Source organism: Boleophthalmus pectinirostris, unplaced genomic scaffold, assembly GCF_026225935.1.
Source record: "Boleophthalmus pectinirostris isolate CB_2022bp ecotype Guang Dong unplaced genomic scaffold, ASM2622593v1 HiC_scaffold_6, whole genome shotgun sequence".
Classification (NCBI taxonomy): Eukaryota; Metazoa; Chordata; class Actinopteri; order Gobiiformes; family Gobiidae; genus Boleophthalmus; species Boleophthalmus pectinirostris.
The window spans coordinates 42,791,827-42,803,814 of record NW_026571447.1 but is presented as its reverse complement, the minus strand read 5'-3'; the positions used below and the strand labels follow the sequence as shown (position 1 = coordinate 42,803,814).

At 52.7% G+C, this 11,988-nt stretch overlaps 2 protein-coding genes across 2 annotated transcripts in view; both read right to left on the bottom strand.

Annotated features, from left to right (window-relative positions):
- LOC110153610 (rho guanine nucleotide exchange factor 2-like) overlaps positions 1–1,085 on the bottom strand; it is a 25,649-nt gene extending 24,564 nt beyond the window's left edge. The window contains exons 1-2 of the mRNA XM_055163958.1: positions 871–1,085; positions 225–522 (exon numbers count right to left, since the gene is read on the bottom strand). Of these exons, the coding sequence (XP_055019933.1) occupies positions 225–522; positions 871–924 (352 nt within the window). The 5' untranslated portion in view covers positions 925–1,085. The remainder of the gene's footprint in view (positions 1–224; positions 523–870) is intronic.
- A 1,280-nt stretch (positions 1,086–2,365) lies between these two features.
- polr3glb (RNA polymerase III subunit GL b) overlaps positions 2,366–11,988 on the bottom strand; it is a 12,149-nt gene continuing 2,526 nt past the window's right edge. The window contains exons 3-7 of the mRNA XM_055163771.1: positions 11,684–11,885; positions 8,337–8,393; positions 7,512–7,588; positions 7,142–7,255; positions 2,366–2,640 (exon numbers count right to left, since the gene is read on the bottom strand). Coding sequence (XP_055019746.1) covers positions 2,554–2,640; positions 7,142–7,255; positions 7,512–7,588; positions 8,337–8,393; positions 11,684–11,885 — 537 coding nt within the window. The 3' untranslated portion in view covers positions 2,366–2,553. The remainder of the gene's footprint in view (positions 2,641–7,141; positions 7,256–7,511; positions 7,589–8,336; positions 8,394–11,683; positions 11,886–11,988) is intronic.

Genomic DNA, 11,988 nt, shown 5'->3' with positions numbered 1-11,988 from the left:
ACACACACACACACACACACACACACACACACACACACACACACACACACACACACACACACACACACACACACACACACACACACACACACACACACACACACACACACACACACACACACACACACACACACACACACACACACACACACATACACACACACACACACACACACACACACACACACACACACACACACACGCGCGCGCACCATGTGTCCGTCATCTGATCACTTTAGGCGACTGTTGTGTCTCCTTCCTTGTCTCCTCTTTCCTTGTCTCCTCTCTCCTTGTCTCCTCTGTCCTTGTCTCCTCTCTCCTTGTCTCCTCTGTTCTTGTCTCCTCTCTCCTTGTCTCCTCTGTCCGTGTCTCCTCTCTCCTTCTCCTTGTCTCCTCTCTCCTTGTCTCCTCTGTCCGTGTCTCCTCTCTCCTTTTTCCCTGTCTCCTCTCTCCTTGTCTCCTCGTCCATTTGTCTCCTCGCTCGGGTCCTAGCCCCTCCCCCGCCGCTTCCTTCCTCGTTTCCTTTCAGAGAAACAAAGCGCCACGCTTCTGTCTCTAACGGACCGCAATAAAAACCATAAAACCACCAAAACAAACACGGAAAACTCTAAAGTACCGAACCAGAACCGAACCCGAGCCACGCGCCCCGGAGCCGTGCGCCCCGGAGCCGCGGCTCAGAGCGCAGTTTAACCGGGAGGGAGCGAAAAGCGGAACTCACAAAAGCGGCGACAGAAGACGAAAAGTGAGAGAAAAGTGTCTGAAAAGAGTCTCCCGTGGCTCACAGAGGCTCCCGTGGCTCACAGAGGCTCCCGTGGCTCACAGAGGCTCCTGTGGCTCCGCGGAAGTCCGTTAAACCATTAAAAGTCTCACCTTCGCGTTATTCTCCTTCATCTTGTCCGCTTTCTTCTCCAGGAGCCGAGACATCCCGAGCGCTTCCGAACTGTCCCGAGCTGTCCCGAGTCCCGCTCTGGGCCTCAGTCGTGTTTTAGTCCGGGTTTAGTCCTGCTTTAGTCCGGGTCTTGGTCCTGGTCTTGGTCCGGCTCTGGCGCTGGTCCCGGTGCGCGCGGGGGGAGGGAGGGGTCTGGTACTCGGGGGAGGGCGGGGTTTGAGACTCGGGGGTTTCCGTCAAGACTCGGCTCCGCTCGGAGGGACTCGGGGTGCGTTTGTTTTTGTGAACGGGGCGGAGCGAGGGAGCGTGTCCGGAAGCGGGTCACGTGCGCACGCTCAGCACAGACCCGGAAGTGGCCGAGTGTAAAATGTGACGTGGAACCCCGCCCCCCCGGGAGTGGCCTGGAAACGAGCGCTCCCCGAAAGAGAAAAAAAACAGAGGGACTGAGACAGAAAAGACAGAGAAATGGAGGATTGGAGGGTTTGAGTTTTCAAATATGTTCAAAATACACAAATATGAGCAACACTGTCCCACATTATTAATTTCATCAATTAGGAGGAATTCATTTTGTACTCAAATGTAATTAAACAGCCAATAATTCCAAATCAAATTATAGATGTTGTTTTCCTGGAGGATACAAACACAACTTCTCACCAACAGCTGCTACATTCGGAACAACCAAAACCTCCAACATCGAAACGAAGCCACTGTTTTACAAAAGTTGATTTGATCTTCTCACTAAACGTCACCTCCAAAATACCAGTTTATAATTCCATAACTCATGGAATCCTGCAGCTAATAACACACTCTCAATTTAATTGCCAATTGCAAAAAAATGAAAGTCAAATTTAAATTGGAGAGATCGACATAATCACGAAAATACGCTCCAGTAAATACAGGGCGTCCCAAAAAATCTGACATCATTTCGTAGGTCAATAATTTTGGCAATTCTTGTTGAAATGAGCTCAAATTTGTATAGAACCAGATCAAGATTTTATATTTAATTTTTGAATTTTTGTTCTGTTTTCAGGTTCACTCTCAAAGAAAAGTCATTTTGTGTCTTGGAATTTGCTGCACCCAAAACTGTGCAGCTTCAGCGCAACATTTGGAAAAACTTCACCAACTTATGACGTTCAACACCTAAACTGTTCACTTTCATGGAGCTGGACTTAGTAGTTTTCAAGAGAATTGTTTTTAAAATTATGTCAAATTTTTTGTGACACCCTGTATATCACAAATCTTATTGAGCCTTAAAATCGAGCCGCAGCCAAAGCTCAGTGGGATTCAGTGAACGGGAAGATAAACTGGAAAAGGCCACAGCTGAGCTCAAAACAAACGTAAAGAACCCTAACCCAGCTAAGAAAACCAAGGAAACACCACCTACAAGTGTGTGTGTTTGTGTGTGTGTGTGTTTGTTTGTGTTTGTGTGTTTGTGCGTGTGTGTTTGTGCGTACATAAAAATGAGTGTAACAAACCTTTGACTTTGAGTCGTTTATTAAAAAATTACAATAAAATCATACATTTTTTTCCTCATTTTTTTAAACAGCTGAAGTCTCAAACACCGAACAGACGCAGAGTAAAAATGAAATCAAATTACATTAAAAATCAGTAAAATCACTTTAAAATCACTAAAAATCACTTTAAAATCACTAAAATCAGTCAAATCAGTAAATGGCTTCGTCCATGTTGTCGTCGCTGTCAGCACCAAACTCCTCGCCGTTATCGAAGTACGACATGATGTAATCCGTCTCCTGTCGGCGGCAAGAGACAGGAGCAGAGAGACAGGAGCAGAGAGACAGGAGCAGAGACAGGAGCAGAGACAGAGCAGAGACAGGAGCAGAGAGAGACAGAGCAGAGAGACAGAGAGACAGAGAGACAGAGAGACAGAGAGAGACAGGAGCAGAGACAGGAGCAGAGACAGGAGCAGAGACAGGAGCAGAGACAGGAGCAGAGACAGAGAGACAGAGAGAGACAGGAGCAGAGCAGAGACAGGAGCAGAGAGACAGGAGCAGAGAGGAGCAGAGACAGGAGCAGAGACAGACAGAGACAGAGCAGAGAGAGACAGGAGAGAGACAGGAGCAGAGACAGACAGAGACAGCAGAGACAGAGAGACAGGAGCAGAGACAGGAGCAGAGACAGGAGAGAGCAAGAGAGCAGAGACAGAGCAGAGACAGGAGCAGAGACAGAGAGAGCAGAGAGACAGAGAGACAGAGAGCAGAGAGACAGAGAGAGCAGAGACAGGAGCAGAGACAGGAGCAGAGACAGGAGCAGAGACAGAGCAGAGAGACAGAGAGACAGAGAGACAGAGACAGAGAGCAGAGGAGCAGAGACAGGAGCAGAGACAGCAGAGACAGGAGAGAGACAGGAGCAGAGACAGGAGCAGAGACAGGAGCAGAGAGAGGAGCAGAGCAGAGACAGAGCAGGACAGAGCAGACAGGACAGAGCAGAGCAGGACAGAGAGCAGAGACAGAGCAGAGACAGGAGCAGAGAGACAGAGAGAGACAGGAGCAGAGAGACAGGAGCAGAGAGACAGGAGCAGAGACAGGAGCAGAGAGACAGGAGCAGAGACAGGAGCAGAGAGACAGGAGCAGAGAGACAGGAGCAGAGCAGAGCAGGAGCAGAGACAGGAGCAGAGACAGGAGCAGAGACAGGAGCAGAGAGCAGGAGCAGAGAGGAGCAGAGAGACAGGCAGAGAGACAGGAGACAGAGAGACAGGAGCAGAGCAGAGAGCAGGAGCAGAGAGACAGGAGCAGAGAGACAGGAGCAGAGACAGGAGCAGAGAGACAGAGAGACAGAGAGACAGAGCAGAGACAGACAGAGACAGAGAGACAGGAGGAGACAGGAGAGAGAGACAGAGCAGAGAGACAGGAGCAGAGAGACAGAGAGCAGGAGCAGAGAGCAGGAGCAGAGAGACAGAGCAGAGAGACAGAGACAGAGCAGAGAGACAGAGCAGAGAGCAGACAGAGCAGAGAGAGCAGAGAGAGCAGAGAGACAGAGCAGAGAGACAGGAGCAGAGAGACAGAGAGACAGAGAGAGACAGGAGCAGAGAGACAGGAGCAGAGAGACAGGAGCAGAGAGACAGAGCAGAGAGCAGGAGCAGAGAGAGCAGAGAGACAGGAGCAGAGACAGGAGCAGAGACAGAGAGACAGAGCAGGACAGAGAGACAGGAGCAGAGACAGAGACAGAGCAGAGAGACAGGAGCAGAGAGACAGGAGCAGAGACAGAGAGCAGAGCAGAGACAGAGAGAGCAGAGACAGAGAGACAGGAGCAGAGACAGGAGCAGAGAGACAGAGAGCAGCAGAGACAGGAGCAGAGAGACAGAGAGACAGAGAGACAGAGAGACAGGAGCAGAGACAGGACAGGAGAGCAGAGACAGGAGCAGAGAGACAGGAGCAGAGACAGCAGAGAGACAGGAGCAGAGACAGAGAGCAGGAGAGAGACAGGAGCAGAGACAGGAGCAGAGACAGGAGCAGAGAGACAGGAGCAGAGACAGAGCAGAGACAGCAGAGACAGGAGCAGAGACAGAGAGACAGAGAGCAGAGAGACAGAGAGACAGAGAGCAGGCAGAGAGACAGGAGCAGAGACAGAGCAGAGAGACAGGAGCAGAGAGACAGGAGCAGAGACAGGAGCAGAGACAGAGAGACAGAGAGAGACAGAGAGAGACAGGAGCAGAGAGACAGGAGCAGAGACAGAGAGCAGAGAGACAGAGAGAGACAGAGAGAGCAGAGGAGCAGACAGGAGCAGAGACAGGAGCAGAGAGGAGCAGAGACAGGAGCAGAGACAGGAGCAGAGACAGGAGCAGAGACAGGAGCAGAGACAGGAGCAGAGACAGAGCAGAGAGACAGGAGCAGAGACAGGAGCAGAGAGCAGAGAGAGCAGAGCAGAGAGACAGAGAGACAGGAGAGAGAGCAGAGCAGAGAGACAGAGCAGAGCAGAGAGACAGGAGCAGAGACAGGAGCAGACAGGAGCAGAGAGACAGGAGCAGAGACAGGAGCAGAGACAGGAGCAGAGACAGGAGCAGAGACAGGAGCAGAGGAGCAGAGACAGCAGAGACAGAGAGACAGGAGCAGAGACAGGAGCAGAGACAGGAGACAGAGAGAGACAGAGAGACAGGAGCAGAGAGACAGGAGCAGCAGAGACAGAGCAGAGAGACAGAGACAGAGCAGAGACAGAGCAGAGACAGCAGAGAGGAGCAGAGACAGAGAGACAGGAGCAGAGAGACAGAGCAGAGCAGGAGCAGAGACAGGAGCAGAGAGACAGAGAGCAGCAGAGACAGGAGCAGAGAGACAGGAGCAGAGACAGGGAGCAGACAGAGACAGAGAGCAGACAGGAGCAGAGACAGGAGCAGAGACAGAGAGCAGAGACAGGAGCAGAGAGACAGAGCAGAGAGCAGAGAGACAGGAGCAGAGAGAGACAGAGAGCAGAGCAGAGAGACAGAGAGACAGAGAGAGCAGGAGAGAGAGCAGAGACAGGAGCAGAGAGACAGAGACAGGAGCAGACAGGAGCAGAGACAGGAGCAGAGGAGCAGAGACAGCAGAGACAGGAGCAGAGAGACAGGAGCAGAGAGACAGGAGCAGAGACAGGAGCAGAGAGACAGGAGCAGAGACAGGAGCAGAGAGACAGAGAGACAGAGCAGAGAGAGCAGAGAGACAGGAGGAGAGCAGAGAGAGACAGGAGCAGAGACAGAGCAGAGAGACAGAGAGCAGAGACAGAGAGACAGGAGCAGAGAGACAGGAGCAGAGACAGGAGCAGAGAGACAGGAGCAGAGAGACAGGAGCAGAGACAGGAGCAGAGACAGGAGCAGAGAGACAGGAGCAGAGAGACAGGAGCAAACAGAATATTAAATCAATAAATAAAACAGACTGAAATAATCGTCTGTTCTGTTTCCTGTTGTTTCCTCGTCTCACTGACCTGAAGTTGTGCTTTTTTTCATTCACATGTTTAAAGCACAAAGAGTTTTTCTCTCAAACTGAAACACTCTGTTCCACCTTGTGATGTCATCATGTGGTGATACAGGAAGTGCTCCACTGTGTTTTTAGTATTTAATTTCATTTCATTTACATTTTCAGTAAGTTAATTCACTCACATAATTTAATTTAATTCCTTTAGATTTATACTTTCTCATTTTGGGTGCACAAATATCAGTTAATAAAAGTCTGAATTATTACTTACACTTGTTCTTTTTCAAAGGGGAGGACTAGGTTCGTTTAAGGTTTAAGGTTTATTATAACTTATTATTTCCTGTATTATAATTATTTGCCTTCGTGTTTCTTTATTGAAGTTAGTAGTTTTAGTTAATTATTTAATATAATGTGTGTTTAAACACACCTGTTCTTTGTCTGGTTTTTGTTCTGTTCAGTTGGAGTCTAAGTTCCTCCAGTCGGTCCCGGCGTTTTGTTAATGAACTGAGCCTTTGTTAAATTACATCTTCTTCAACTTCATTAAATTTTAACTTTTTTTTTTGGTCCACTACAGACATAAAGACAGACTAATAATAAAGAGTTCCTCAAACGTGTGAATGAAACAAAACACCACTCCAGCTCTGTGTGCGACCAGGAACATCAAAACATCAGAACATTAGAACATTAGAACATCAGAACATCAGAACATCAGAACATCAGAACATCAGAACATTAGAACATCAGAACATCAGAACATCAGAACATTAGAACAGTAGAACATAAGAACATCATAACAACAGAACAGTAGAACATAAGAACATCATAACAACAGAACAGTAGAACATAGAACATCAGAACATTAGAACATCAGAACATCAGAACATCAGAACATTAGAACATCAGAACATAAGAACATTAGAACAGTAGAACATAAGAACATCATAACAACAGAACAGTAGAACATAAGAACAGTAGAACATAAGAACAGTAGAACAGTAGAACATAAGAACATCATAACAACAGAACAGAACATTAGAACATCAGAACATTAGAACATAAGAACAGTAGAACATAAGAACAGTAGAACATAAGAACAGTAGAACAGTAGAACATGGCTTAAAGCTCAGAGTTTGTGTGATTCAGGACTTAACACTGCACATGAGGCCGAGTGCCCACCAGAGGGCGCCTCACACTGTGCCGGGGTTCACCCAGAACATGCCCAGTTTAGACCAAACTCAATAAGTACACAAAACACACACACACACACACACACACACACACACACACACACACACACACTTAGAAAAGGTATACACACTCTCTCTCCTCTCAGGGGTCAGGGGTCACATACCTCCTCAAACTCATCCTCTTCGATCTGCTCCTCCTCTCCCTCCTCCTCTTCTCCCTTCTTCTCCTCCTCCTCCTCCTCCTCTTCGTCGCTGTGAGTCTCTTTCTGCTCCAGACTCTAAACACAAAACACTCCTTAGAATTAAACATGCAGCATTACTCCAGACCTGGTTTAGACCTGGTTTAGACCTGGTTTAGTCCTGGTTTAGTCCTGGTTTAGACCTGGTTTAGACCTGGTTTAGACCTGGTTTAGTCCTGGTTTAGACCTGGTTTAGACCTGGTTTAGTCCTGGTTTAGTCCTGGTTTAGACCTGGTTTAGTCCTGGTTTAGTCCTGGTTTAGTTCCCGTTTAGTCCCCGTTTAGTCCGGTCTCACCTCTAGTTTCTTCAGGACGTCTTTTTCTTGGGTTTTCAGTTTTTTTGGAGCTTCACTTCGAGGTTTGACTTTGGGACCTGAAACAGACAAACATCACACAGAGGGAGGAGGTGCAGAGGGAGGAGGTGCAGAGGAGGAGGTGCAGAGGGGGGGTGGAGGTGCAGAGGGGGAGGTGCAGAGGGTGGAGGTGCAGAGGGTGGAGGTGCAGAGGGGGAGGTGCAGAGGGGAGGTTGCAGAGAGTGAGGGGAGGTGCAGAGGGTGGAGGTGCAGAGGGGAGGGGGGAGGCAGGTGAGGGCAGAGGGGGGAGTGCAGAGGGGGAGGTGCAGAGGGTGGAGGTGCAGAGGGAGGAGGTGCAGAGGGGGGAGGTGCAGAGGGTGGAGGTGCAGAGGGGGGAGCAGAGGGGAGGGAGGGCAGAGGTGGAGGGGAGGTGCAGGGGAGGTGCAGAGGGGGAGGTGCAGAGGGTGGAGGTGCAGAGAGGGAGGAGGTGCAGAGGGGGAGGTGCAGAGGGTGGAGGTGCAGGGGGAGGTGGAGGGGGGAGGTGCAGAGGGGGGAGGTGCAGAGGGGGGAGGTGCAGAGGGGGGAGGTGCAGAGGGGGGAGGTGCAGAGGGGGGAGGTGCAGAGGGGGAGGTGCAGAGGGAGGAGGTGCAGAGGGTGGAGGTGCTGAGGGGGAGGTGCAGAGGGTGGAGGTGCAGAGGGGGGAGGTGCAGAGAGGGGAGGTGCAGAGGGGGAGGTGCAGAGAGGGGAGGTGCAGAGGGGGAGGTGCAGAGGGGGGGTGCAGAGGGAGGTGCAGAGGGGGGAGGTGCAGAGGGGGGAGGTGTTTCTTACCTGTGGGGCGGAGCTTCTGTGAACGCACTCTGAGCTCCCTGGGAAACCTCGACCAATCTGAAACAAGAGACCAGGGCCTCATTTATAAATCTCACTTCTGAACAAATCCTTGTGTAGTCGACCGCCGGATTTATGAAACTCGTCTTAAGAGCAGCGCTTTGTTTAAGTCTACGGCAGCTCCGGTCCTCCCGTAAACTCTAGGCCAACTCAGGAGTTTGAGGAAGATTTTGTTCAGGAACTTAACAGAAACTCCACTTATATAAAAGAATGTGTTGGTTCACAAAACACTGAGAAGAGCTGTTTATTCCACTCATTATTTTCTACAATATTATACATTTGAAACTTGTGCACGAGCACGGCCACGTTCCCGGTGCAGCGCAGAGTCTCCCACAGTCCACACCACGACCACAGACGTCTACAGACACAGACTGACCAACACAGACTGACCAACACAGACTGACCAACACAGACTGACCAACACAGAGGACGAAATAATGACCCGACCTGAGACTAAACTCCCTTGGACGCAGCAGGAGCCAGACTTTGATTTAATGAACTCAACTATAACACTTTTACTTTAGTCTTTACGCACCGAGCGCCAGAGCGACCCGAGTCTGCGACCCGAGTCTGCGACCCGAGTCTGCGACCCGAGTCTGCGACCCGAGTCTGCGCACGACACAAACCCGAACCTGACTCCAACCCTAAATCTTCCCTACATTTTTGTGTAATGTGGACGTCCTGCACATGAGAGCTGCTCTCTGACTGTATGAAGAACAGAATAATGTCCATGACTCTGTGGGGTCTGTGGGCTCTGTGGGCTCTGTGGACTCTGTGGGGTCTGTGGACTCTGTGGGGTCTGTGGGGTCTGTGGAGTCTGTGGGGTCTGTGGACTCTGTGGACTCTGTGGGGTCTGTGGGGTCTGTGGATCTTGTGGGGGTCTGTGGGGTCTGTGGACTCTGTGGGGTCTGTGGGGTCTGTGGGGTCTGTGGGGTCTGTGGGGTCTGTGGATCTGTGGGTCTGTGGGGTCTGTGGGGTCTGTGGGGTCTGTGGTCTGTGGACTCTGTGGACTCTGTGGGGTCTGTGGGGTCTGTGGGACTCTGTGGACTCTGTGGGGTCTGTGGGGTCTGTGGGGTCTGTGGGGTCTGTGGGGTCTGTGGACTCTGTGGACTCTGTGGGTCTGTGGACTCTGTTGACTCTGTGGGGTCTGTGTGTGGTCTGTGGATCTGTGGACTCTGTGGGGTCTGTGGTCTGTGGACTCTGTGGGGTCTGTGGGGTCTGTGGGGTCTGTGGGGGTGTGGTGGGGTCTGTGGGGTCTGTGGGGTCTGTGGGGTCTGTGGACTCTGTGGGTCTGTGGACTCTGTGGGGTCTGTGGACTCTGTGGACTCTGTGGGGTCTGTGGGGTCTGTGGGGACTCTGTGGGGTCTGTGGACTCTGTGGGTCTGTGGGTCTGTGGGGTCTGTGGGGTCTGTGGACTCTGTGGACTCTGTGGTCTGTGGGGTCTGTGGGGTCTGTGGGGGTCTGTGGGGTCTGGGTCTGTGGGTCTGTGGACTCTGTGGGTCTGTGGGGTCTGTGGGGTCTGTGGGGTCTGGGGTCTGTGGGGTCTGTGGACTCTGTGGGGTCTGTGGACTCTGTGGACTCTGTGGGGTCTGTGGGGTCTGTGGGGTCTGTGGACTCTGTGGACTCTGTGGGGTCTGTGGACTCTGTGGGGTCTGTGGACTCTGTGGGGTCTGTGGGGTCTGTGGACTCTGTGGGGACTCTGTGGGGTCTGTGGGGTCTGTGGACTCTGTGGGGTCTGTGGACTCTGTGGGGGGTCTGGGTCTGTGGGTCTGTGGGTCTGTGGACTCTGTGGGGTCTGTGGGGTCTGTGGTCTGTGGGTCTGTGGGTCTGTGGACTCTGTGGGGTGTGGGGTCTGTGGACTCTGTGGACTCTGTGGACTCTGTGGGGTCTGTGGGGTCTGTGGGTCTGTGGGTCTGTGGACTCTGTGGGACTCTGTGGGTCTGTGGACTCTGTGGACTCTGTGGGGTCTGTGGTCTGTGGACTCTGTGGGGTCTGTGGACTCTGTGGGGTCTGTGGGGTCTGTGGGGTCTGTGGACTCTGTGGACTCCGTGGGGACTCTGTGGGGTCTGTGGGGTCTGTGGACTCTGTGGGGTCTGTGGACTCTGTGGGGTCTGTGGACTCTGTGGGGTCTGTGGACTCTGTGGACTCTGTGGGGTCTGTGGGGTCTGTGGACTCTGTGGACTCTGTGGGGTCTGTGGACTCTGTGGGGTCTGTGGGGTCTGTGGACTCTGTGGACTCTGTGGGGTCTGTGGGGTCTGTGGTCTGTGGACTCTGTGGGGACTCTGTGGGGTCTGTGGGGTCTGTGGGGTCTCTGTGGACTCTGTGGGGTCTGTGGGGTCTGTGGACGTCTGTGGGGTCTGTGGACTCTGTGGGGTCTGTGGGGTCTGTGGGTCTGTGGACTCTGTGGGGTCTGTGGACTCCGTGGACTCTGTGGGTCTGTGGACTGTGGGGTCTGTGGACTCTGTGGACTCTGTGGACTCTGTGGGTCTGTGGGGTCTGTGGACTCTGTGGACTCTGTGGGTCTGGGGTCTGTGGGGTCTGTGGACTCTGTGGACTCTGTGGGGTCTGTGGACTCTGTGGGGGTCTGTGGGTCTGTGGACTCTGTGGACTCTGTGGACTCTGTGGTCTGTGGACTCTGTGGGGTCTGTGGGGTCTGTGGACTCTGTGGGGTCTGTGGACTCTGTGGGGTCTGTGGGGTCTGTGGACTCTGTGGGGACTCTGTGGGGTCTGTGGACTCTGTGGACTCTGTGGGGTCTGTGGGGTCTGTGGACTCTGTGGGGTCTGTGGACTCTGTGGGGTCTGTGGACTCTGTGGGGTCTGTGGACTCTGTGGGGTCTGTGGGGTCTGTGGACTCTGTGGGGTCTGTGGGGTCTGTGGGGTCTGTGGACTCTGTGGGGTCTGTGGGGTCTGTGGGGTCTGTGGACTCTGTGGGGTCTGTGGGGTCTGTGGTCTGTGGGTCTGTGGACTCTGTGGACTCTGTGGGGTCTGTGGACTCTGTGGACTCTGTGGGGTCTGTGGACTCTGTGGGGTCTGTGGGGTCTGTGGGGTCTGTGGGGTCTGTGGGGTCTGTGGGGTTAGGTCTTTACTGCTTCAACTTTTGGGAACAAACAAGATCTCCTTTCTGACTATGTCACTAATCTGGTCCTGGTCTCACCTGTGGTCTGGTCCTGGTCTTGATCTGGTCCTGGTCTGGTCCTGGTCTTGGTCTGGTCCTGGTCTCACCTGTGGTCTGGTCCTGGTCTTGATCTGGTCCTGGTCTGGTCCTGGTCTTGGTCTGGTCCTGGTCTCACCTGTGGTCTGGTCCTGGTCCTGGTCTTGGTCCTGGTCTGGACTGTGGTACTTGTCCGAGTATCGTTCCACGTCGGGTTTGTGGATTTTGTTTTGGAGGAAACTGGGGAGGTTCCTGGAGGCTCCTCTGAACTCCTGCTTCAGCGCCAACAGGTACTCCACCTGCTCCCCACCTGCCAGGGGGAGGGGCTTCTGCTCCAGCACCTGCCACACACACACCTGTCACACCTGTCCACCTGCTCCCCACCTGCCAGGGGGAGGGGCTTCTGCTCCAGCACCTGCCACACACACACCTGTCACACCTGTC